This window comes from Priapulus caudatus, unplaced genomic scaffold, assembly GCF_000485595.1.
Source record: "Priapulus caudatus unplaced genomic scaffold, Priapulus_caudatus-5.0.1 Scaffold224, whole genome shotgun sequence".
Lineage (NCBI taxonomy): Eukaryota > Metazoa > Priapulida > Priapulimorpha > Priapulimorphida > Priapulidae > Priapulus > Priapulus caudatus.
In genome coordinates this window covers 27,192-52,782 of record NW_014577285.1, presented here as the reverse complement: position 1 = coordinate 52,782, position 25,591 = coordinate 27,192, and the positions used below count along the sequence as shown (strand labels likewise).

General features: G+C 42.4%; 1 protein-coding gene across 16 annotated transcripts in view; it reads left to right on the top strand.

Annotated features, from left to right (window-relative positions):
• Nucleotides 1–25,456, top strand: part of LOC106807588 (twitchin-like) — a 69,349-nt gene extending 43,893 nt beyond the window's left edge. For all 16 annotated transcript variants that reach the window (XM_014809983.1, XM_014809982.1, XM_014809977.1 and 13 more), the window contains 55 exons: nt 150–301; nt 425–575; nt 798–1,079; nt 1,400–1,505; nt 1,802–1,995; nt 2,161–2,333; nt 2,493–2,622; nt 3,429–3,713; nt 4,017–4,124; nt 4,283–4,474; nt 4,685–4,789; nt 5,020–5,217; nt 5,553–5,722; nt 5,851–6,265; nt 6,468–6,770; nt 7,147–7,313; nt 7,536–7,671; nt 8,210–8,328; nt 8,578–8,743; nt 8,967–9,107; nt 9,448–9,609; nt 9,796–9,984; nt 10,185–10,298; nt 10,500–10,604; nt 10,821–11,015; nt 11,157–11,268; nt 11,625–11,797; nt 12,087–12,217; nt 12,351–12,498; nt 12,672–12,844; nt 13,027–13,156; nt 13,325–13,466; nt 13,757–13,917; nt 14,098–14,209; nt 14,612–14,784; nt 15,051–15,208; nt 15,537–15,666; nt 16,098–16,278; nt 16,620–16,741; nt 17,961–18,002; nt 18,194–18,253; nt 18,525–18,618; nt 18,826–19,029; nt 19,505–19,846; nt 20,061–20,213; nt 20,436–20,559; nt 20,823–20,925; nt 21,105–21,222; nt 21,500–21,672; nt 21,838–22,034; nt 22,411–22,591; nt 22,812–22,976; nt 23,226–23,365; nt 23,618–23,774; nt 24,330–25,456. In XM_014809983.1, the coding sequence (XP_014665469.1) occupies nt 150–301; nt 425–575; nt 798–1,079; nt 1,400–1,505; nt 1,802–1,995; nt 2,161–2,333; nt 2,493–2,622; nt 3,429–3,713; nt 4,017–4,124; nt 4,283–4,474; nt 4,685–4,789; nt 5,020–5,217; nt 5,553–5,722; nt 5,851–6,265; nt 6,468–6,770; nt 7,147–7,313; nt 7,536–7,671; nt 8,210–8,328; nt 8,578–8,743; nt 8,967–9,107; nt 9,448–9,609; nt 9,796–9,984; nt 10,185–10,298; nt 10,500–10,604; nt 10,821–11,015; nt 11,157–11,268; nt 11,625–11,797; nt 12,087–12,217; nt 12,351–12,498; nt 12,672–12,844; nt 13,027–13,156; nt 13,325–13,466; nt 13,757–13,917; nt 14,098–14,209; nt 14,612–14,784; nt 15,051–15,208; nt 15,537–15,666; nt 16,098–16,278; nt 16,620–16,741; nt 17,961–18,002; nt 18,194–18,253; nt 18,525–18,618; nt 18,826–19,029; nt 19,505–19,846; nt 20,061–20,213; nt 20,436–20,559; nt 20,823–20,925; nt 21,105–21,222; nt 21,500–21,672; nt 21,838–22,034; nt 22,411–22,591; nt 22,812–22,976; nt 23,226–23,365; nt 23,618–23,774; nt 24,330–24,334 (8,762 nt within the window). In that variant the 3' untranslated portion in view covers nt 24,335–25,456. The remainder of the gene's footprint in view (nt 1–149; nt 302–424; nt 576–797; nt 1,080–1,399; nt 1,506–1,801; nt 1,996–2,160; nt 2,334–2,492; nt 2,623–3,428; nt 3,714–4,016; nt 4,125–4,282; nt 4,475–4,684; nt 4,790–5,019; nt 5,218–5,552; nt 5,723–5,850; nt 6,266–6,467; nt 6,771–7,146; nt 7,314–7,535; nt 7,672–8,209; nt 8,329–8,577; nt 8,744–8,966; nt 9,108–9,447; nt 9,610–9,795; nt 9,985–10,184; nt 10,299–10,499; nt 10,605–10,820; nt 11,016–11,156; nt 11,269–11,624; nt 11,798–12,086; nt 12,218–12,350; nt 12,499–12,671; nt 12,845–13,026; nt 13,157–13,324; nt 13,467–13,756; nt 13,918–14,097; nt 14,210–14,611; nt 14,785–15,050; nt 15,209–15,536; nt 15,667–16,097; nt 16,279–16,619; nt 16,742–17,960; nt 18,003–18,193; nt 18,254–18,524; nt 18,619–18,825; nt 19,030–19,504; nt 19,847–20,060; nt 20,214–20,435; nt 20,560–20,822; nt 20,926–21,104; nt 21,223–21,499; nt 21,673–21,837; nt 22,035–22,410; nt 22,592–22,811; nt 22,977–23,225; nt 23,366–23,617; nt 23,775–24,329) is intronic.
• The last annotated feature ends 135 nt before the right edge of the window (nt 25,457–25,591 follow it).

Here is a 25,591-nt window from a genome sequence, read left to right as displayed (position 1 = left end):
CAACAGAGTTGCCTAACATTGCGCCGCTTGACAACATAGCGCCTTTTCAACAAGATAATTAAAATTCCTGATTTCTCAATCCTAACAATGCTCGTCTATTCGTCGTTTGTCACTTTCGAATAATATTTATGTGATGTAATTATGCGCAGACGAACCAGGGCAGCCAGGTACACCTGAAGTAACGGATTGGGATATCGATCACATTGACATAAAGTGGGCACCACCAGCAAATGACGGCGGTGCTCCAATAGAAAAGTACGTTATCGAAATGAAGGACAAAGCCAAGGGCACATGGGAACCCGTAAGTAATATTTATTAGTGTATAATCTATATACACAATACGATAATATAACAGTACAGCGCTTTGCGATGAAACAAACTTGTTTCACTGCTTTCACATCACGTGTTACCGTTTTCTCTGCAGGGCACGGAGGTTAGGGGAGACAAACATGATGCCACTATACCAAACCTGGAGGAGGACCATGACTATGAGTTTAGAGTGATCGCAGTGAATAAGGCCGGACCTGGTGAACCGAGCGAGGCTTCGAGACAGCAGAGAGCCAAGCCCAGACATTGTACGTATACACATCAGCGGCAAATGAAATTTACCTTCTTGTAACTGTACATTAAACGTCGCAGATAGCCGTGACTGTGTAGAGAGTGATGGCGACGACCACCATCGTTACATCTCTCAAAACATTAGTAGATTAATTGTTTCATCCACTATTAGTGATGTAATAATCCGACATATTTTATGATTTTAATAACGCGCGTGTGGTGTCACTTCCTTACTGCAGTGGCTCCTAGGATTGACCTTGGTGCCCTGAAGGACATCAGAGTCAAGGCTGGCCAGCCGTTCTCTCTTGATATTCCTATTGTCGGGGAGCCAATGCCTGAGGTCCATTGGACCAATGATGGCGGCGAAATACACGCAGACGACCGTGTTGAGTTCGAAAACACGCCCACGGCCGTCATACTGAACAACAAGTGCGCGAGACGTGGTGACACTGGCGAGTATACTCTGACACTGAGCAACGAGTCGGGTAGGACACAGGCTACTTGCAAGGTGGTCGTGCTCGGTAAGATAGTGCTAAATAAGATCAGTTACATAAAATTAGTATGATTCGATTAAACACGAAAATTATTTACATCTGCCATGAAGGCAGTTAATGGGTGGTGACCTAACGGTAGCCCCTTTACAATAAACATATTGGAGTTTACAAATTTTAAGCATATTGGATATGATAAATTTAAGACGTCTAAGGCATGGACTGCGCATTTCATGAAAATGTGTGTAGTTGCGCTAAATATTTTATGATTGGTATAAGATTTCTTATCTAGTACTTAGATAGTATGATGCTGGGCGCAGTAATTTGCAAAAATGTTTCTCGGGTTTTAGATAAACCAGCATCACCAGAAGGACCTCTAGATGTTGAGGATATCACCGCTGAAGGTTGCACATTGAAATGGAAACCCCCAAAGGATGATGGAGGCAGCGATTTGAAGTACGTTAGAATATTGATTAAATTAAATTTACAGACCTAATACAAATGCCAATTCACAATAATATAATTGTAGGAAGCGTTAAAATTACTTATTTATTTTGTTACGGTAGGCTAAACAATGAAAGGTAATACCTGTAGCATACAACTTCCATTCGTATACGATTTGTATAACGCTCCTATATTTGTATTGATCTTAAACATTGCATTTGCTTTTTGCAGTTCGAGTTATTTCTATCCACGCAAACTGCAGAATTTTGCTGAAACATGAACTGATCCTGAAAATGTCATTCTTGCAGCTACAAGGTTGAGAAGAAGGACGCAAAGAAGGGCACCTGGGTACCGGTGTGCAGCTACGTGCCTGGCACTAGCTACCATGTTGGCAAGCTACAGGAAGGTCATGAATACGAGTTCAGAGTGATTGCTGAGAACGTACATGGCGAGTCTGAGCCACTTGTCACAACCAAACCGATGGTGGCGAAGAACCCATTCAGTAAGCAGCGCCGATATATCATTGCGCACAATGTTGGCCAGTGCATGTATAATTTGTATACGTTGAACACTTTGTATACCGCGTATATCATGTAGGTATACGTTGAATGAATTTGTTTCTTTTTGATACGTTTTTGAATATTTCAAAAATGTTATTTTTTCACAGATGTCTCTAGTTCTCCAGGCCAGCCTAAGATTACCGACTCCGACCGCGACCACATTACTCTATCGTGGGACCCACCCCGGAGTGATGGTGGCTCTCCTATCACTGGCTACGACATTGAACGTAGGGAGAAGACTAGTGGACGCTGGATGAAGGTCAACAAAGAACCTTGCAAGGTCAGCTTGCACCCTGCCCCTTTTTACGATTATAGACGGATAGTTTCTTTAAAACTTCTACGTGTACATAAGGTCAACTATTATAGTAATGTTTCTTAAAACATTTGGCAAATATCTAAATAAGCGCAAAATAACACATTGCGTGTTTTCATCAAACAGAAAATTGAGTATACTGACAACTCGGTGAAAGACGGCAAGTACTATGAGTACAGAGTTGTTGCCCAGAACAAAGCTGGCAACAGTGCGCCCAGTCCACCATCAAAGATGCACAGAGCCAGGCCAATGAAAGGTTGGTTAAAAAGTTGGCATGTCCCTCCGTTAATATGAAACAAATGTACGCACGCATGCACTTCTTTTCAGCGATGTAGTTTTAAACATCGCTACTGCCATAATCCTTGGATGTGCCCCGCGTCAAGGTAAGCCTGTCACCTTCAATGAAGTGGCCCTTCTAGTGTACCTTACGTGGTGTGGATGATGCCGCACTCGAACAGGGTCGAACACTCTAATGCCATAAAACACACGCACGCATGCACACGCACACGCGCACGCACGCATGCACGCACACACACACACATACACACACACATGCACACAATCACACACACACACACACACACACACACACACACACACACACACACACACACACACACACACACACACACACACACACACACAAGATACTCAAACACACACACACACACCACACAACACACACACACACAGCACACACACAACTCACACACACACACACACAGCAAACAACACACCACCACACACACACACACACACACACACACACACACACACACACACACATACAACTGCACGCTTTTACACACACACATATTATTTCTAGATTCATATTTTATATATATATACGTATATATATATATATTATATATATTATTAATTCGCATATTTATTTTATTGTATTTATTTATTTATATATATTTATTTATAAAAACTATTTGATTATAAAAGTAATAAATAAAATAATTGGAAGAATAACGTTGAGAGTAAGTAAACCCATGGTAGGCGTTGATCGTTTTAACATATCGCCATTCATCACATTTCACTATTGTATCCATGCAGAAAAGCCCAGATGCTGGATGGATGGCGTACCGAAGGAGATCCGTGTGCGTGCAGGCGAGCCTCTCGATATCGACGTGCCCATCTCTGGCGGACCCCCGCCCGAGGTCGAGTGGTTGAAGGATGGCAAGCCAATTAACGAGGGCTTCCACGTGAAGATGGACAACGACGACGACGATGCGAAGCTGCACATCCCACGTTGCGTACGCGACGACACAGGCGACTACACGATCAAACTGAAGAACGAGTTTGGCGAGGACACCGGTGACATCAAAGTCATCGTGCTGGGTGGGTGTGTCACGCGTGGTGACAACGCGCAGACATAGCAGTCGCGGCATCCGGCTCAATCTCATTGATTCCGTCGCGATTTAAACCTTATAGGGTACAAGTAAGCTCTGTGGAATTTAGTTTCCCATGCTTCTGCTTTGTATATACATTCGGTAAAAAAAAAAATGCTGCAAGCAGTTATTAATTCTACAGCAATATTTTAGGAGAAAGTATATAACCCGCACACCAAGTGTTTCAAATGTCCTAAATATGGCCTATATTCGTGGTATAACGTGTTGTGCTTCTGCATTGCCTACATTATAGACAAGCCGAGCGCACCGAGGGGCCCAGTAACACCTATTGATATGACAAATGACTCTGTGACATTGACGTGGCAGAAGCCAACCGACGATGGAGGAGCTGAGATTACAGGTACGTACAATTACAATACCTCTAATATGGCTACGCACCATTAATTTTGCAAGCTCACAACACCTCGATCTAGCATCATAATGCGACCTTCAGTCTATCCGAAGACATACAGAATCTCAGAGGATCGAGTAACTTTCACGGTGATTTTCGTTTCGCAGGCTACATGGTTGAGAAGTGCATTGAGGGTTCGGAGACGTGGATTCGCGTTCCTGGCTCTCCCTCTGATACGAAATTCACCGTCAAGAATCTGGAGGAGGGCAAGAAATATAAGTTCCGCGTATCAGCCGAGAATGTGTACGGCACCTCCGAGCCTGTCGAGAGCAAATTCATTCAGCATAAGAACGCGTACGGTAAGCATTATCATCGCAGCCATTTTATCGCATCAAACACATACATTACACGTACGCACTTTCGCCGCGTATCGATGTGTGTCACATGGAAAGCTCGTCTGCGTGCAATTTCTATTTATAACGAAAACGGTTATTTGATAATAGTGGTCGTACGTGAGCAAATCCGTCGTATCCGCCGCACGTCATCTAATTGTATGTATGTTTGCACAGATGCACCTGGTGCTCCGAGCCAGCCGGCGATTACAGAGTACCACGCATACTCCATCAGTCTTGACTGGAAGAAGCCAGACAGCGATGGTGGAAATCCAATTGCAGGTAACGATTTGACAAAACAATCAGAGCGGCATGTTTGTCATTTTACGGCGAACTCGTTACAGACATATAACTAAATAAAACAGAAAAACACGTCATTAAAATATTTATTATTTATTATCTATATTATTATATTATACTATTTATTATCACACATATATTACAATGTATAGATATATATTTTATATTATTTTTGCTACTCATTTTAATATAATCACAATTAATATTTACAGGTTACATGATTGAGAGGCGAAACAAGGGTGGAAATGTGTGGACAAAGTGCAACATGACACCTGTGCCGACCACCAACTTCGCTGCTACAGGACTTACTGAAGGACAGACATACGAGTTCCGTGTGATGGCTGTGAATGCCGCGGGTCCTGGAGAACCTAGCCAGGTGTCGCAGCCACAGGTGGCCAAGGAACCTATTTGTACGTGTACACCGATTGTTGTGGCCATAGCCATAACGTATGGCGATTGATACAGCATTACAGCAGATATTTAATGACAGCGTTAACAGTAATACCACTTGTTTGTACTCAAAGCAATATTTCACATTAAAAATCAGCCTTGCAAAATGTTCATTGCATATAGAAAAAAATCGGATGCATTTTAGTTATCATCGTCGTCATCATCATCATCATTATCATGACTGTCACCGTCATTGCTATTATTAGTCAGTTATCTGCTCTTGATCATATGTAATATTGCTTTTCAACATTTTAAAACATCTTGTCAGCAATCTCTCTCTCACGTTCTTCCCTAGCCACACCTGACCCACCGGGTACAGTTACTGTGGACGACATCACCAGAAACTCCGCGGACCTCTCATGGGAGAAGCCCAAGAACGACGGAGGCAAACCTATCACCGGTTACATCATTGAGAAAAAGAAGGGAGATGGAGAATGGGAAGCTGCTACCAGAATCCCTGCTAAGGTATAGGACTGTGCGCAATGCACGGTGCCGCCATCTATACGTGGCTATTGTTGTCTTCGCGCGCCGCTCAGCACACAGTTAACACACGCCTAGACGATGTTCATTACCCGCTGCGCTCTATGCTTTAGGATACCTCTGGCAAGGTGAAGGGTCTCGAAGAAGGCGAAACGTACCAGTTCCGCGTGAGAGCCATCAACGAGGAAGGTGACGGCGAACCGAGCAAACCTACGGACCCGATCGTCGCCCTCAATCAGCCCGCCAAGCCGCACATCGACGTCGGCAAGGTGAAGGACATCGTCGTCAAGCACGGCGAAGACTTCGAGATCAAGATCCCGTACAAGGGTTGGCCCGTTCCCGGCGCCACGTGGGAGAACGCCGGCGCGGTAATCACGCCGGACAATGAGCGCATCTTCGGCGAGCAGACCGAGGAGTTTGCGATCCTGAAGACGAAGCAAGCCAACAGGGATGACTCCGGTCATTACACGTTGACACTACGCAACCCATCCGGCTCTGACACTGTCCACGTCAACGTCACCGTGCTCTGTAAGCGCTTACCGTTTATTCTATTATATATATATATACCTATATATACCTATTAGCTCGTGGAATATGATTCATGGCCCATGTGTTTTTCATTTTTCTTACTTACAACAGTTTTATTACAAATTTGTATTTGCAATAATAAATTTGTGTGCGTGTGTATGTGCGTTTAACAGCATTACAATGTTCGACCCTATTCGCGCAGCACCACCCACACCACCTAAGGGTCCACTAGAGGGGCACGACATTGAAGGAGACAGTCTGACCTTGACCTGGGGCGCACCCAAAGATGACGGCGGTAGCGATGTTTCAAACTACATCGTCGAGAAGAAAGAGCCGAACAGCAACCGCTGGGTGAAGGTGAGCAGTTTCGTCCCCGGAACGTCCTGTCGGGTGCGTAACCTGGAGGAAGGCAAGGCTTACGAGTTCCGCGTCTGCGCAGAGAACCAGTACGGCGTCTCTGAGCCACTGGAGACAATGGAGCCGATCGTCGCCAGACCGCCCTACGGTGAGTGTGAAAGTGCTTGTGGTAAATGCGAATAATAGCAGAGCAGTGTGCGAGCAATAGTCGTGGCTTTTTTTATATTGTCAGCAGGTGGACGTTTGCGCGTTTAAGCAAGAACAATCAATTACAATAAAGTGCTGAAAGTCGGATGCATTGTACCGTTATATTGTATAGATTATATATATATATATATATATTTATTTATTTATTTATTTATTTATATAATTTGTTTGGGTGTCTTATTATAAATCTGTTATCTATTATTATCTATTATTAGGATATAATATTTTTATATTATATGATACATATTCCAGCCATGCTCGTGTAATTACTGAACTTACGTATATTAATTAATATCAATGATTTTTAACGTTTGTAGAGACTCCCGGAGCACCAAGTCAGCCTGAGGCCACCAATCACACGGATAGCTCTATCAACCTTAACTGGGATCCACCAGTAAAGGATGGTGGCAAGCCAGTGAGGGGATACATTGTGGAGAAGCGCGAGAAGGGCGAACCACGCTGGGGCAAGGCATTACTAAGCCAGGTTTGTCCACAAATTTCGAGATTATGCCCTAACACACTGTATGCTGTTCGATCGCTTAATCACTGGGCATGTGGTGATCAACATCATTCTAAGAATTGTTGCCAGCAATACCACAGTCCATATCCTATAGGTTGCAGATCTGTATTACGTGACACGTCAACAGGAGGAAAGTGTTTTACCTGCGTGAAATCGCCTAATGAATCGCATGGGTTGCAACTGCAGGTCGTGCTTACCAGCTGTACAGTGCCAGGTCTCGTCCCAGGCAAGGAATACGAGTTCAGAGTTCGTGCCGTTAACGATGCCGGTCCCGGCAAATGGAGCGATGCATCCCAGGCTCTCATGGCCAGGGAACCTCCAGGTACACTCCCGATGTCGAACCCATCGCATTGCTTTAAGTGTAAAGTACAGCTGTGTGACATTGCTGTAAGGGTTAAAAACCAGTATAGGTGTTCCTGTGACATACGGTATCCACTATGTACCTCAATAAACCCTCTAGTTTTACCTTAGTCAAATTTGTTCCTCTGTTTAGATTTATGGGATGGGAATAATTTGCCTCACAGAGCTGCTTGATAGCTCCATAAATTTTGTTAGGTTAGCGCAGCTCGATGATAGTATTTATATATATATATATATATATATATATATGTATATATATATATTAAAAATATACATAATGAAATGATAAACGTATAGAAAATTGTAAGACACCGTACAGGGGAGAAGAATACACGGGGTCTGGCTCTTCTTAGAACTCTTAGAACATACTATCACCGAATATCTTCTCAGTCTGGTTACCTCCATAGACAATGCAGTGTATACATAATTAATCATAATATAAAATCAAACATCAAAATAATAAAACATAATTAATATAAATCAAATTGAATTACTTTCAGCCGCACCAAGAATTGACTTGTCCTTGCTGCCACGTGATCTCGTTGTAAAGGCAGGAGACCCATTCAAGATAAATATCCCGTACAAGGGATTCCCAGTACCAGTTGCAGACTGGGTGAAGGTAAGATTCTACCATAAGTGTGGGGACGCTGTGGAATTTAAATAATGGTGAAGGGCCTCGCTTGGGATAAGAATAGCCACATTTATTGTCAGTATTATATTTGCCAATGTGCACGTAGTTGTGTTCTTAGTTGTGAGAATTCTAATGGAATGTTTGCAAAAGTAATGAATTGATAGTCGCGTACTGTATACTATCAGTCACGTAACCTGCAATTGACATTCACGATGATTATCTCTGTTCAATTCGTAGGACGGCGAAGGAATTGCCCAGGACAAGCGAATCACGTTTGACAATGAACCTGGAGTGTCCATCTTCAACTGTAGAGGGGCGAAGAGGGGAGACTCTGGCCAGTACAGGGTGACATTGAAGAATGACTTCGGGGCTGATTCCGGTCTAGTCCATCTTACAGTTATCGGTAAGTTAGCTTTTATGATGAACGTGAAACTATTGTGTGAATGATAACAGGAGAATACATGTTAGCTAAATTACCTGCTATTATTTTTTCTTCGGAATCTCAATTCTCTGTAATGCAATCAAGCATCTCGTGCTGATCAGCTCTGACTGAAAGTTTCTTAGTTATTAATTACCTATTAAGATATCGCTGCTAATTAATTGTTATTTTGCCATCGCTTTTATAGATGTGCCAGTGAAACCAGGTGGTCCATTGGAGGCATCAGGCGTAACGCCAGAGTCTTGCAAGCTGTCCTGGAAGGTGCCAGAGGATGACGGTGGTTCTCCAGTGAGCAACTACAGCATTGAAAAGCAGGATGTTGCAACAGGTAGAGAAAAATCACAACAATATACATAAAGAACTTCTCTCGGTTTAGTCGATCAGGAGCAGAGCATTCCGACTCAACACGTTGATAATATATGCCAACACAGTAACATTAAACCTAACGTAAAATTGCTCCTAAAATTGTGCTAAAATGACACGAATAATAAATTGCTCAAGCTCTCTACTGTTATCGTTTAAATGAGTCTATTGGGATCGTCTGTAGTGAGTTTAATATAAGCATGCATAAACACTCAGTAAACTCATTGTGATCATGTGTAAAGATGTTGGGCAAATGTGTACATCTAGAAATTGTATCGATTATATAGAACCATTATTGTCCACAGGCAAATGGGATAAGGTGACCGCATTCTGCAGGCAGCCCGAGTACACCGTAATGGGACTACAGGAAGGACACAAATACAACTTCCGTGTGGTTGCTGAGAATGAGCACGGAAAATCCATCCCGTTGTATAATGACAAACCGATCACAGCCAAGCACGACTTTGGTAAGAAACTAGCCGTGCTATACTGCAGCATGCAAATATCTGAGACAGGTCTGGTAGTTCTGATGAAGAGAACATCATAGAAACCCACGCGTTGTCTCAATACCGTTTGATGTTCAATGGTTGAAAACGCGTTCCTACGCGAAGGCGCTCTGTATGCACGCTTATACTGGTATGTCGTACCTTCAGATCCTCCCGGACAACCGGGCTCTCCAACTATCGAGGACTACGACTCAGATATGGTCGAACTGGCCTGGACCAGACCTGCCAGTGATGGCGGAGAAAAGCTGGATGGCTTCATTGTTGAGTGCCGGGAATTAGGAGACAAGGACTGGCACACTGCTACGCCAGTGCCAGTTAAGGAGACTCGCACCATAAGTACGTGTCGCAATACTGCTGCGAATAAACGTAATGTAACCGAAGAGCAAACTAGATATTGAACTAAAAGGAGAGATGTATCTTACATTGTTAAAACTATATTTTAATGCAGTAAAATACACACAAAGGAATTCGGTATGCATAAGGCGTTGTTCCAACAAAAAGAAAAAGAAACATAAACACGTTTATTTATATTTTAGTACCCAACCTCCAAAAGGGCAAGGAATATGAGTTCAGAGTCGTGGCAAAGAATGCAGCTGGCCTCGGCAAGCCAAGCCACACGTCACCATCAATCAAGCTCAGACCCAAACCAAGTAAGCAAAATTAAATATCTAGAGATGGTTCCCAGCACTACGCATTTCGTATTAGAGGAACACTGGGAAAACTATATCTACTGGTTAAATCAATGCAAGACATTATCATGAGAAAGAAATTTCCGTTTTAATTTATGTTAAATTTAATTATAATAGTTATCACGTAGCCAAGCTGATGAAATCGTCTTTCTTCTTATTTAGAACTGGCATCAAGCCCGGGTATGCCGCAGACTGGAAAGATTGGAAAGACCTTCTGTGAACTCACGTGGGATCCACCGAGGAACGATGGCGGTTCACCAATTACAAGTACGTAGTTATCACACTTTTCCACTAGAACAATTTTTATTAGAATATCATTTAAAGTTGAACGTCTTAATCACTAAATCGATACCAACCGTCAGACAATTATGCCTCGGCTCAATCTTTGTCTATCAACCTATTTACGACAAAACTTGATCTACGCAACCAAATATAGTTGTTTATATCTATCATATTCTAAACCCGTGTATTTCTTTCGATCAGGCTATATCGTCCAGGGCCGTCCGCGCAACAGCACCAACTGGACAAAGATGAACGACTACTCGTGTATCGATCCTTGCTTCATGGTCACCGGCCTCCACGAGGGAGGCGAGTTCGAGTTCCGCGTGATCGCTGTCAACGCGGCCGGAGAGAGCGAGCCTAGCTATGCTACTGCGCCAATCCTCATCAAAGACAATGGTGAGAACCCTATCGATCGGCATCACTATTAATGGTATTAATCATGGGACAATATTTTAATTGGATATTTTCTTAAATGCTTTGCGAGCCGCGGTGGAACATTCGTGCGATTTCTCTAACGAAAAATCTCCTGTATCGCAGCGCAAGCCAAACCGGAGTTTGTCCGTAAGTTAATCAACTCAAGCAGTCCCACCGGAAAGGAAGTCACCTTGACCTGCGAGGCTGTGGGCAAACCCACACCCAAGGCTAGATGGTAAATAGAACGTTCCTTTGTAAGATATGGTTATCTGAAAAGAAGGTACATTTTAGTTGAAGAGTATTGCCACTAGCTTGTCACCATCACGTAAACAGAATAAGCAAAGATCCACGTACAACACACATCTACTCTATATCAAACCTATATTCACCAGTATATGACATCACGCTGCCCAGGTTTAGATAAAAGCTCCATAGCTTATCATGAATAACAAGACATATTCATCATATTCTTTACTTATATAGTTCTGAAGCTCATTAGCTTCTAAAGGCGTATCACTCAATCAATGAATGTATGTATTATTATGACCTGATGGCTGACTTACTACGCTCTCTCCCCGTGTTTTCGCTCAGGTTCAGAGATGGAGTTGAAGTATTCACTGGCGTACGAGTTATCCTCAAAGAGGAAAATGGCGTCTTCCATTTCACCATCCCCAATGTCACTGAAGATGACACCGCCGAGTACACCTGTGTGTGCAAGAATGATAGTGGCAGTGACACCACAAGCTGCAAGTTCACCGTCCAGGGTGAGTACCAAGGAATACCTGCAAGGAGTCTTTCGCTTTTTGTCCTGCAAGCTTAATTCACATTAATGGGCGTCCAGAAATTACACAGGCTATAACGATACAGAAACGTCAACTAGACAACAAATTAGCGGTCAACTGCATTAAATCCTGTTAGAATTTTGCCTTCATCGTCTATCAATTGGAGATTTGCCTGTGCAGATATCAAGTTTCTCCGCGTTTGCATGCTATCACTGATAGTCTACGGCCCATAGAATCTGTTTCTTACATTCTCACTCTCTTTATGATTAAGCTCCACCAAGACTGGGGTCAGAGCCAGATGATCAGTTGGTACCAGAGGGAGACACCCACAAAGTGCGCGTTAACTTCTCGGGCGATGGGCCTTTCACAGTCCGTCTCTTCAAGGATGGCAAGGAAGTACCCGTAAGTACAATTTTCCGTTATCTAGCGTTTACCAATGAGGAAACTAAGTTATGTTACCTAAATCGTCCTCCGGCTTACAACTGTGTGCAATAGCGTAAACAAGCAGTATTGATATTTTCGGCACGTATTACAGGAGAACGACAGTGTCAAGGTAGTGCCGTTCGACGACTTCGCTAATATCACGTTCAAGGATGCAAACAGGGAAGATGATGGCCACTACAAGGTTGTTATTGAGAACGACAGTGGCAAATGCGACGCGGCCTTCCACATGAAGGTTCTAGGTAAGATGCGCATGTATGGAAATGCATATGTGTGAATCTTAAAGGGGCTTGTGATTTGTACCAACGTTCACCAGTACTTTGATCAGATATAGAAATAACTGACTATGGCTTGTATTGTGTATATGGCTTATCTTAGTTTTATTACTAACTCCGAATTATCTTGTGTGTTACAGCTCCACCTGGCAGGCCTACCGGACCAATGAACATCTTCGACGTGGGCAAGAATAATTGCACACTGTCATGGAAGCCACCCAAGACAGACGGAGGCAGCCGTGTTACACACTACGTGGTGGAGAAGCGGGACACGTCCAGGCCTGCTTGGACCACTGTTTCGGCCAGTTGCAAGGTGACTTTAAAAACACTTTTATAAATTCTATCTGCAGTCGGCTTTGTAAATTAAACCTGTCCACTTCGTTTAGCTGTCGAAAATAGCAGATTTAGGATGTAAGATATACGAGTTCAGCGTTGAATTGACGATTGCGAAAATACGCAGAATTACGCGTAATGTACTACATTGTATATCAACAGGATACAACGTTTACACCAAACAACTTGATGGACGGTACAGAGTACGAATTCAGAGTGATGGCCGTCAATGAAAATGGCGACAGCGAACCACTGTACGCTGATGGACCCGTCACCATCCGTCTGCCATTTGGTATGTGATGGAGTCTGCGAACACAGCCGAAAGTTTCGTAGTTTAGAAGTAGTATAGGGCAAGTTAAAGCAAAACAATAGCATTATGACGAGGTTTACAGTATTTATTTTATGTGTGTTATGGTCAACACATTAAACTTGTAAATCATTCCTATTTTGTTCACTATAGATCCGCCAGGCCCGCCAGGAGTTCCCGAAATCCAACAGGTTGGAGGAGACTTCGTTAGCCTCACCTGGGACAAACCATCAGATGATGGAGGCGGCAGGATCACTGGCTATTGGATAGAAAAGCGTGAAGTTAATGATGACAGGTATGCATAGATGCACTGTGCTGACACAAAACTGCTTGACATGTTACACACTATTCAATCAAAAACTCATACATTCGTAGGTATAGTCCCGATTTCTTTTTACAAAGAGTTTCCTGTTTTAATTAAGAACCAGGGAGCGAAGCTTCTATAATAATTCTAAAAACCAATAACTTTAAAAAAGAAACAAGGCAATTCAACGGTAAATAAACAGCATACATAACAATCATATATTTTCATACACAGTAATATGTCAGCAATCCTAATTATGGAAGGAAATCGTCTTACTCCAGGTGGAACCGCGTTAACACACAGCTGTGTCTCCCAACCATCTTCAATGTGTCCAACCTCATCGAGGACAGGCAGTACGAGTTCCGCATTTTCGCTGTGAATGAGGCTGGTCAGAGCAAACCTTCGGCCAACTCAACTCCAATTAAGATAAAGGATCCAAATGGTAAGCTTTGCACGGTGGAATTATAGGTGGGATCTAATTAAGAAAAAATGGGTAATTGAGTTTAGCTGTGGGTTTATTAATTTCATATAGCTGTTAACATTTGTGTTTATTTTTTGGCTTTTTGTGATCGCACTCCACGTCATTTGCAATTAATTTATAATTCATTATTTATTTTTTAAGCACCGAGGTTACCAGTCTTCCTCAGACCCCTCCAAAACGTTATGGGTGTTCAAGACAAGTCTGCCCAGTTCGAGTGTGAGATCGATTGTCCACCAAACACAAAGATTCAATGGTACGTGATCTATATTAATTCAACTTTTTACATTCAACTGCACGAGGCACATTTGGTTTGCGTATTTGTAACCTTTCAATGTCTGTTAACACGTTACACACGAAGCACGAGTCACCTTGTGGGAACAATCAAAACGCACAAACATCCTGATCAGGTGTTAGTATAGAAAACTATTGATGTTTGGTTGAAATGAACACTTATATAGGGTACAGGGGCAGAATTAGCCTGTTTTCATAGTCTTGGCGCAAACTATAAATTATTCTATACAATCTTATCCTCATGACACGCCGGGAAACGCATTGTTAATGCACAAAAAGTGTCGTGACGTGTTTTGTAATTTTTTTTAAACGCCCTGGACCAGCTATACGACTAAAAGCGAATACCATTCTTCGATTACCACAGGTTCAAGGGAACAAGAGAAATCTTCCCGGGTAGCAAACACCAGATGTTCCACGAGGGCGACCGTCACTTCCTTGTCATCAGCAACATCTTTGGCGAGGATGCTGACGAGTACGTATGCCGTGCTACGACCAGAGCGGGAGCTAGAGCTTCCAGAGCCGACCTGAAGATTAAATGTAAGCATTCTTTTATCGGTATAGTTGTAGCAATTGATTTTGTTTTGCCGTTTTTCGGAAGTCCTACAGAAAAAATGTCATCTGCTCTGCTTTCGTTACATTTTGCTAATATCCATGGTTAATAGTTAATGGTTCCATGGTTGTCGAATGCAGTTATAACCGCGAAAATCTCCGCTATCCGCCCTCTATTTGCAAGGCTATTACATATTATCACAATTTGTTAAACTGTGTTGTCAGTAATGAATATACGTTTATTTTGCCTTTAGCTCCACCAAAGATCAAGGTACCACCGCGCTTCCAGGCGCCAGTTACATTCGAGAAGGGTGAGACGATTGTCATCAAGCTGCCATTCACTGGCTATCCCAAGCCCAGAGCTATATGGACACACGATGGCGAAGATATTATCAAGGGTGGCCACTTTGACGTAAGTCCATACGAGTAGAGCATTCGGTCAATGAGTACGCAACAGGAAATAGAAATTAAGAGTTGTAAAATCTATATATTTGCGGCACGGCAATATTATGCAATTATACTCGTAGCACGTTTTCGATGAGCTATGCATATGAAATTTCCGTAATGTATAAGTTAAGTTACAAGGTTAACGCACCTGTAGCAGAATGGAATTGACAATTGACCAGCATAGTTTGAAATCTCATGCAACGCAACGTACTTTGGAAAGATTATGTATATTAAATGAAAATTTCGGTAAGTGGCACGTAATTTTATCGTGAGCATGCTTCGGATACCTACAGATGGAGGTCCTGGACAGACACGCTGTTCTTACTATCAGAGAGCCTGAGAAAAGACACAGTGGTCCTTACAGACTCATCTTGGAGAATGAGCTCGGACAAGACAGTTGCGTTGTCAACGTACAGGTCAACGGTATGTCTCCGCCTGATGGCGTTTGCTCAGAGCTTCAAATTAACACAGATTTTTGGTTTATAAAATTAAGAAAGCTGTGCAAATATTCTTTTTGAACGGGTGGCATCAGTTGTTTGTGGGTAGATTACCTTAGTTATTATGGTCAGAATACTATAATGTTTTGCATGGCAATGTACATACCCCCTTCTCTCTCACACACACTCTCTCTCTCTCTCTCTCTCTCTCTCTCCCTCTTCCTCTCACTCACTCTCTCTCTCTCTCTCTCTCTCTCTCTCTCTCTCTCCCTCTTCCTCTCACTCACTCTCTCTCTCTCTCTCTCTCTCTCTCTCTCTCCCTCTTCCTCTCACTCACTCTCTCTCTCTTTCGTTTTCACCATCTTTTTTTTCTAACTCACCTTTCATTCTATCTCTCGTTCTACTCGGCGACTGTAGATCGTCCGGAGCCCCCTCGCTTCCCGTTGATCGAGAACGTGCGTGATACGTCGGTCTCGATCTCCTGGAAACCACCACTGAGTGACGGTGGCAGCTTCATCACGGAGTACGTGCTAGAGTATTGCCAGCCGGACGGTGCCAACCCGGACAGACACAAATGGAACCGCGTTGGAAGCACGAGGTATATCTGCGTGAAATATTACCGCAGGCGTCGGCGAGTTGCTACGAACAAGATCGTGTTTAGGGAAGATCACCTGGTATCAGTTGTGCAGCTGTGTTCCATGTGCGAAAACATCATTATGTAAAACCTGGTTTGGTGGGCTACAGCCATAAAATTAAAATCAATGATGAAATACATTTCTTGCGGAAATCGTATAAGGAGATCACGCGCATGAATTATCAACACAGCATTTCCGAATTGCAATTGTACGAGTTGGTAAGTTAACGGCTAGTACTGTGCTGTGTACGTCGTGATTAATGACATGAGTGTCGTTTGCGCTAACCTCGGACGTCCTTTTTCAGGTTTACGCACTTCACAGTGGAAAACCTAAAGCCAAAGACGGAGTATATGTTCCGCATCGCGGCTGAGAACTTCTATGGTAGGAGCGAACCATGCGAAGCTACTGCTCCAATCCGTACACAAGGTATGCAGATAGTCATGGTGTTTGTTACCGACAATTACAGATTGCCGTTGTGCGCTTACTTCATTAACTAAAGATACTAATAGAGTATAGTTGACGAGAGAGGAAAAATGGGTTGTTGTGGCAGGAGCGGTACGCCGGCGGTGGCGGTGGTTGTGGTCGTCGTTATCGTCATCGTCGTCGTCGTCGTCGTCGCCGTCGTGACCGTGGCCGTTGGTAGTGGCAGTGATAGTAGAGGTGGTAGTGGCCGTAGGTGGTGGTGGGTGCGGTAGTGGCGTTCGGTGGTGGTGGGTGCGGCAGTGGCGTTCGGTGGTGGTGGTGGTGCGGTTGTAATGACGCTAATAAAATCATGAAGCTAATGGAATTCACCGTAGCTACAATCGTTAAATGTCTTGTTTATTACGCTAGTAATCGTTATATATTAACTATATGTACAGTGCCTTAATGCGCATATGCCGTGTTGATTCATAACAATTGTTTTGTTGTTGTACAATTAATTTCATTGCAAAAGTTTACAAACATCAAGCGCCGTTCATATAATATCAATAAATTTATTTTCGTCAATTTATTTTAATTTGTATGTGTTCATCTTTCATCTCATCTATTAAAACTAATATGATCTTTTATAAGATTGCAACATTATACCAATTTATTAGTAAATAATACGCATTATTATCAGCATGTCTTCTTTAGCGGTGTCTTCATAATCACAATCACATGCGAAACAATCTCGTTGTGATTGTGTTTGCGTGTTAACAATCATTTGATGGCTTTTACTTTTTAAATTACCTTCTAAACTGTGACTGGGAAATTACTACAATGCAGAAGGTTTGTATGAAGAGAAGCTTTTTTTTCGTTTTTTATATTGTTTTTGGGGAGGGGTATTTTATATCACAACCCTAGTTTATACGTATCATATATTATTTTGCTCCTGTGCCTTAAATATTATACAAATTATTATGACATGAACTCTACCATCTCAAGAATTCATTGTCTGTTGTCTGTTATTGTATATTGTCTGTTTCTTCCATCTTTAATCATAGCAAGGTTCTGTCGTTGGCATTTGTACGAAACCAGGTTTATCTCATAAGAAATTTAAAGGAATGAAGTACTCCTCAGTTCGCTGATGATTAATTCGCTGCTAAGTAATAAGAACATATAATGGTCATTGTGTCAGATACTGATTTACTTATATTTAGTTACCGTGCATTTAATATTTCAGACTTTGAGGGATCCAAAAGACAGAGAGCAGGAGGCTGGGAAGGTAAATCTTATCATCGTTACGCCATTGTATCTGAATAGAAGAGAAATGCTTGAGTATCTAATCGACCGTTACAACAGTGTTGATCATTCATTGTGCTCGCAAATGGCACTATCGTACAAAATTATTGTTAGATCGGTTGCATGTTTCTCGTGGATGGGGATCTATGACTAACAAATCATTATTTGTTTTAGATGAAACTGGAAGGAAAATTAGAGGAAAGGGCCCCAGAGCTGACGACTATGATATGTATTGTAAGTATATAATGAGATAATTCTTATATTGCGTGAGAAGGGCAAATGAGTCATGCGGATATTGTCTATTGGGGGATTGTAATATAGTCATAATGGAAATGCTGCACGGCTAAAACATGTGACAATGTTTTCCTTGCGAGATATTGATCAGGGAATAATTTGTTTAATTAAGCCGACGACTGAACCATCAAATGACCATTCAGTGTTATGTTGAAGCAATAGGTATTTAGTCGATCACAGCGTAATAATTCTACCCGCCTGTAAATTTTAGGGTATGACTACTACAAGAAGTACGTTCCCCAGCCCGTCCGAATCAAGCACGGAAGCGTATACGATGACTATGATATCTTGGAGGAATTAGGAGTGTAAGCATATAGTTAAAGAACGCGCGACGTAACGAAATCCCTACCTACGTTTACTCTCGTGTTTGGTCGTCACACACTTGTCATCATGTTCAGTATCGATATTATAGTCAATAGCTATAGTAGTTATAGTTATTAGTTATAGTTTATATATAGTATCAATAATGAGTTGAGTATTAATAGCGTTGCTGTCGTTGTGTCGTCCATCAGTGGAGCGTTCGGCGTTGTGCATCGTTGCGTGGAGAGGGAGACAGGCAACGGATTCGCTGCCAAGTTCATCAACACGTCAAACCCACGAGACAAGCGCACGATCCAGAACGAAATCGACATCATGAACAACCTGCATCACCCCAAGCTGTTGCACTTACATGACGCCTACGAGGCACCCGATGAGATGTGTATGATCATGGAATTGTGAGTATAATGTGTATACGATGATTCGCTGTTTTATACACTCCAGTGCGCGCATCGCGCTCGACTCAATATGGGAAACGCGTGGTTTTCACGCGCACTCTCTCGCTCTCTCTCTCTCTCTCTATATATATATAGAGAGAGTTTATTATATATATATATATATATATAATCTTTTTCTACCCCGTCTATCTCTGTTTGTTTGTTCTGTTTTTGCATTATTATCTAAGGCTTCACTTGCCTCTTCCATGTTGCCTAATCGGGCTTATCTGCGCTTCGGCCTATTACCTTTCCCCTCGTCGCCTGCCCACTTGTCCCCCTTCTTTCCCTCGCTTGTGAGCGCGTGCACGCTCTCTCTCTCTCTCTCTCTCTCTCTCTCTTTCTCTCTCTTTCTCTCTTTCTCGCTCTCTCTCTCTTTCTTTCTGTCCTGTTCTGCAATTTCCCCCACATGACATTTCCATGTCGACACTTCACACAGCTTGTCCGGAGGAGAGCTGTTCGAGCGCATCACAGCCGACACGTACAAGATGACGGAGGCCGAAGCAATCAACTACATGCGACAGGTGTGCGACGGCCTGCGACACATGCACGAGAACAACATCGTGCACTTGGACATCAAACCCGAGAACGTGATGGCGACGACGAACCGCAGCAACGAGGTGAAGCTCATCGACTTCGGCCTGTCGGCGAAGCTGAACCCCAACGAGCCGGTGACGGTGAGCACGGGAACAGCCGAGTTCGCTGCGCCGGAGATCGTCGATCGAGAGCCGGTCGGCTTCTACACCGACATGTGGGCCATCGGCGTACTGGCCTATGTCATGTGAGTACGCGACTGTGCGCGAGTGAGCTCAATGTTATCTCACGAGAATGGCAGGAATATTTACTTATTATATTAATGATAATTATTATATTAATTATAAATATTAATTTAATTTAATATTATTTACTTAAGGAATGTGCGTTTTGTGTGCGGTTGCACCGCCTACATATGAAACACTTGTGAAATTTTGCGATGCACTTCGCTGTTTTTGCAGTTTGAGTGGACTGTCTCCATTCGCCGGCGACAATGATGTCGAGACTCTTAAGAACATTAAGCGATGTGACTGGATCTTCGAGCCAAATGCTTTTAAGGGCATCTCAGACGAAGCAAAGGATTTCATCAAGAGCCTAATCTTGAAGGATAAGAAGTATGTCATTAGTTATCTCTGAATTAATCGATCCGATTCTGGTTAGGCTGAATTGGATGATTGATAAAGTGTTTTTTATATCGGTTATCGCGAAAATTTGGCTACATTCTGGTTAGAATTTTAATGCATTGTAGATAATTTTTTTCTATGTTCTTAATGCTTATAGTACCTATTGTGAAATTTGCGACGGTTAGTTCTGTATTTTAATATTTATCCGTCTAGGTCACGTATGACGGTGCATGATGCTCTAGACCACCCATGGCTGAAGGGTGACCTGAGCCACTACAACAACAAGATACCTAATGAAAGATATCGCAACATCAGAGACAAGATCAGAGAGAGATACGTGAGCATGATCCTTCTGTTTGAATATTAAGTTTTTAATATGTCATAGTGCGGAACAAAAATAATTGCCAACTGATCCAATATATTTCGTCAGTTCATTATTTAAATTTAAAACATTAGTGTATTTTTTCGCTGTTATTCATGTATTATTGAAATGGTTTCTCAATATGCTTCTCAAAGTTGTGTAAATTCTCCTAATGCATAGTATCTAGTTTAGATATTATCTAAAAGATTAAACGTAACAAATTTGTATCATTCTCGCAGGCTGCGTATCCAACACCGATGCCGCCTATTGGTCGCATTGCGAACTACAGTTCACTGCGTAAACACAGACCTAAGGAGTATGAAATGTATGAGAGCACATTCGGTAAGTGAGAAATACACTAAACGGCAGTAAGAACTGTATAACAGTTCTATCGCGATGTGAAATGTCGGTTTCTGGAAGTTTCACTGTGTTTAGTAGTGGTGCACGTACGTAGAAAACATTGACTATACTCCGGCAAACAAGAGAAGACCTTACACGTATTGTGTTGTTATGACCTTCAGACCGCAGTGAAGCTGCCCCGAGGTTCATCGTGATGCCATTCAGTACAATGGCTATTGAAGGTAGGAGCGCCACTTTCGACTGCAGGATTATCGCACCATCTCCGCCCGTCGTCTCGTGGTAAGTTCGTGGGTTTTCGTTTTATGTAATCGCCTAGATATACGTGATTCTCACATCTCACTGCTCTAAATAGCGATGACTATTTATATTAGCTTTTTCACACATTCACCGCTTGCTTACATATACTATACGGTCTCTAAATAAATTCAAATCTCTTAAATACCTTCTTCATCTTGTAATCTGAATGAAGCTACTCATCTTTGATGACGACTACTCTACTATATTCCTCATGCAGTGCGTAATGGACTTTAATGTATTGATGACTCAATTTTCCCAGGTATCACGGAGGTGATCAGCTGTCGCAGTCTGGCAAATACATGCAGAAGTACTTCGGCAACGACTACAAGCTCGTCGTGAACAGGTGCAAAGTGGACGACGCCGGAGAATACATTGTCTCGGCGACTAACTCATTTGGAACCCGCGAGAAAACCGTTCACCTGAGAGTCGAAAGTGAGTCCATGTTACTAATACATTCGCCGGCAAGACGTCTGCTTTTAGCATGACGGGGATGCTATCCCGTAGTGTAATTGGATGATGGGTAATTTTAGTATGTTCTAGGCACCGTTTCATCTCCCTTTGCCGCAAGTCGCATTGTCATTTCTCTTTTGTCGACAGGAATCCCAGAGGTGCACCAGCTGCCATTCCGCAGCCTCTCTCCGACTAGAAGAAGGAGGTGGACTGTACGAATGGAACACTGGGGTCTGCCCGAGAAAAAGGCACCACGATTCGATTTCGCTTTGCGTTCTCGCTTCATCCAAGAGGGCTTCGGCGTAAAGCTGTCCTGCTGCATCACAGGAAATCCGATGCCATCAGTAAGTGCGAGACGCTGTAGCTTGACCGTTGCCAAGCAATATTCGTCCCGCAGATGTTTTACTCATCACTTCCTGTTCCTATCGTACACTCAGATATCCTGCACGACGTGATTTATGTATGTAATATAAATAATACAACTTTAATGCACGTATAATAAAAAACAATTTATTTTATTTTGATTATTGAAATATTATAAAGCATGGCAGTCAAAATATCTATCTAAATGATACATGAAGAAACGCGTTTCTTTTATACACGATGTAAATATTCATCGACCTGGCGCAGAAACTTAAACACTTGTACTCCACTGATAAGCGCCCGCTATTAACAGTACAATCAATCGATTAACAACTATCATGGTTCTGCCACCTACAGGTACAATGGTACAAGGAAAACGTTCCTATCACTGATGGCTTCCCCTACAAGATTAGCTACTCGGCCGGCATGGCTGAGCTCCACCTGAACACCACAAAGATGGCAGACGCCGGCAAATATTCGCTAGTTGCTTCCAACAACCTTGGAGAAGCAGAGTGCAACTGCCGACTGTCCATCAATCGTACGTATTCTTACATCATTCCCGTGTGCCTGGATAGAGAGCAGCCCTGCAATTAGCCATTACCCCCGAGAATATTGTTGAATCTCATAGTATGTTGCTCAATGCGGCCGCTTAGTTTTCCTGATGGGTGAACCAGACCTGCGTCAAGAGTAACATGCTTACGAGCAGTAGAGTAGTACTTATTAGTAGGAATTGACGTCATGTTTGGCTTTGGTTGCAGCGAGAGAAGATCCACGGCCCAGAACTTCGCGAAGGTTTACTAGCAGCCTTCCGATTGACCAGATCATCAAATCCGAACCGTCAACACCAGATATAAATAACATAGACCTGCCGCGAGGCCCAGCCAAACGATATGGCGCAGCCAAATCACAGTTTGCGCCCGAACGTAAGCGCAATCCAGTTGTATCAGGAGTAGATAATAGAGAACTATTACTATACTCTATTCTATTTCTATTACTATAACTATTACTATATATAACTCTATTATCCACTCCTGGTTGTATGCTATTTTCGTCACCGTGTTGCAATGAAGTAAACGATGTATACAAATATTTCACTAGCATGCATATTTACATGGCATTACATGCCTCGAAAATTCACTCGTATTTATAATTATGTACTTATATGCGGATAGCGAGAAAGCCAGGCGTCCGAACACCGTGTTTCACTGAGAAGCTCTTCAGACAGACAGTAAAAGAAGCACAGCCGGTACTTTTCACATGCAGAGTAGTCGGACAGCCCGAGCCCGAAGTGAAATGGTACAAGGACGGGCAGGTGAGCGCACATGATAGCGATTTCTGTGAATGCTGGGTAAATTAATTGGGAATATATAGTAAACACATTCTGTATTGCTATCGTACGTGGTGATGCGATGTTTCATGGTTTTTATGCTTTTGTATTCCTGATTTCACGGATGATAAATAACACATCTATCATCCATAAAATCAGGAATACATAAGCATAAAAATGATCGTAGTTCGCAACTACACTGCGCGGAGGTTTGCAAAATTACCACTTGTGCTTCAGGAGCTCGCATCCTCCGATGCAATAGACATAAAGTACAAGGACGGAGTGTGCACATTAGGGATTGCAGACACCATAGCCGAAGACGACGGAGAATATACCTGTAAAGCCGTTAGTAAGGAAGGTTACGACTCTACGTCTGCAAGATTAATAATTAAAGGTGAGTTATAATTAATTGGAGGGGGTCGTTTAAAAAAAGTGAGGTTTAGGATATTTAGTAATTGCTAACGCAGGATTGAAGACTATTCTATTTTAAACATTTGATGCCAATTTTTTTTGTAAACGACGGTTCTGAAAAACGTTTCATTTTTAGCCAAAGGCTCTATATCTAGCGATGGACTTAATGATGAATCTCATTCATTCAACGGCATTGACAGCTCACGTAATAAAACTGCGACGCAGCTATAGAAATTTTATGCCCGTCACCCAACGAGATTATTATAAGACATTATTCAAATATCGAATACTAACATGACATAGTTATTAGTATTTGACATATAACAGGGGTTTCTATGACAAATAATGGTGTACCATAATTAAAACACGTATTTCAAATATTGACAGGCAGCTAGCCCATGCACAACTGCGCCACTTGTAATTACGTATAAGTCGAAGAAATATAATAGCAACGTCTTGAGCGCATGAGTAATTTCTCACTCGGCTATGCTCGATCTATTTGCGTAACAATATGTTTCTGTTTGTTTGTTTGTTTCAGCCTGAAAGTGATGTGAAACCCAGAGAGTTAGAGAGGTTTACGAGATGTGTATATGCTGCCAGCGGTAAACATTGTCACCCGTGGGAAGTCGCTAACGTGTGAAGTTCCCTTCCACTTTTTCATTATGTTTGCCATTTCGTCCGTTTTGCGTACCGCGTTGAACTGATTTCTGCGTGGGGCGCACAACCTGAATAGAGCTTGTAGTGCTTCTCGTCGTTTCTAGGCATTTACTGTGTGACGCTTTCAACTATTTTCGCGCTCCATTCTATAATTTGGAAGCTTGCGAATTCCTTTAACGTAGTTCTTATTAGTGTTTTTCTGCGATATATGAAATGGCACGTATCCGAAATAGTGACACATTAATCTACGTGTCATTGGAAAATGTATATTAAATATTAAATTATATCTATGAAGAGCATTCTTAGGCAGCTTTAGAAAGATTTAATGTTACGAAGCCCAGGCAGCTAGTTTTGTACAAATTGAAATAGTAGTACTAACAATTGCTATTTTTGCTGAACTCTGCTACCCGGTACACCCTCCCCGGTGGGTGGCCAGCTGTCAAGCGAGCCGCTCCCATTTTCGTGTGAACAGCAGGCGTGGTATTTAGTAAGTTTCCGTCCTGTCGGAGTGTTTGTGAGCCGGGTAAAACTAATCAAGATAACATATTTATCTTCATCTGTTCGTTAAGACTGTTTAATCTGGTTATAGTTAAATTATGAATTGGAAGGCTCACGTTTTGATACCAGCCATGCCTCGTGACTGAGGGACAACTTTGTCACCCATTTCACACTCCGTTTCACCTGTTTCAACTTTGTCATCCCGTTGTCACCGCAGGGGACCACCGAGGATTTTACTAGACGGCATATGTCTATGGTAACGGCCCAATAAACATTGAGGGCTTGCGGAGTGCACGAGTATCAAAACTATGAGCCTTAAAGTGTTGTAGCAACTCAAATGTTTATATAAATACTCAAGTGTTTATGAAGTTGTTCTTATGGAATTTAGATAATTTACTTTCGTTGCAATTATAAGGAAACTTAAAGGGAATCATGTGGTCCGAATAGCCTATATTGTGCTGCTTTTCCTGCTATGATGACAAATTAAAAAGCCACTGGCAATTTTACGTATTATTCTCTTCCATACTTTCATTGCCTTTTTCCTACACACACACACACGCGCGCGTGTGTGCACGCACGCACACACACACACACACACACACACACACACACACACACACACACACACACACACACACACACACA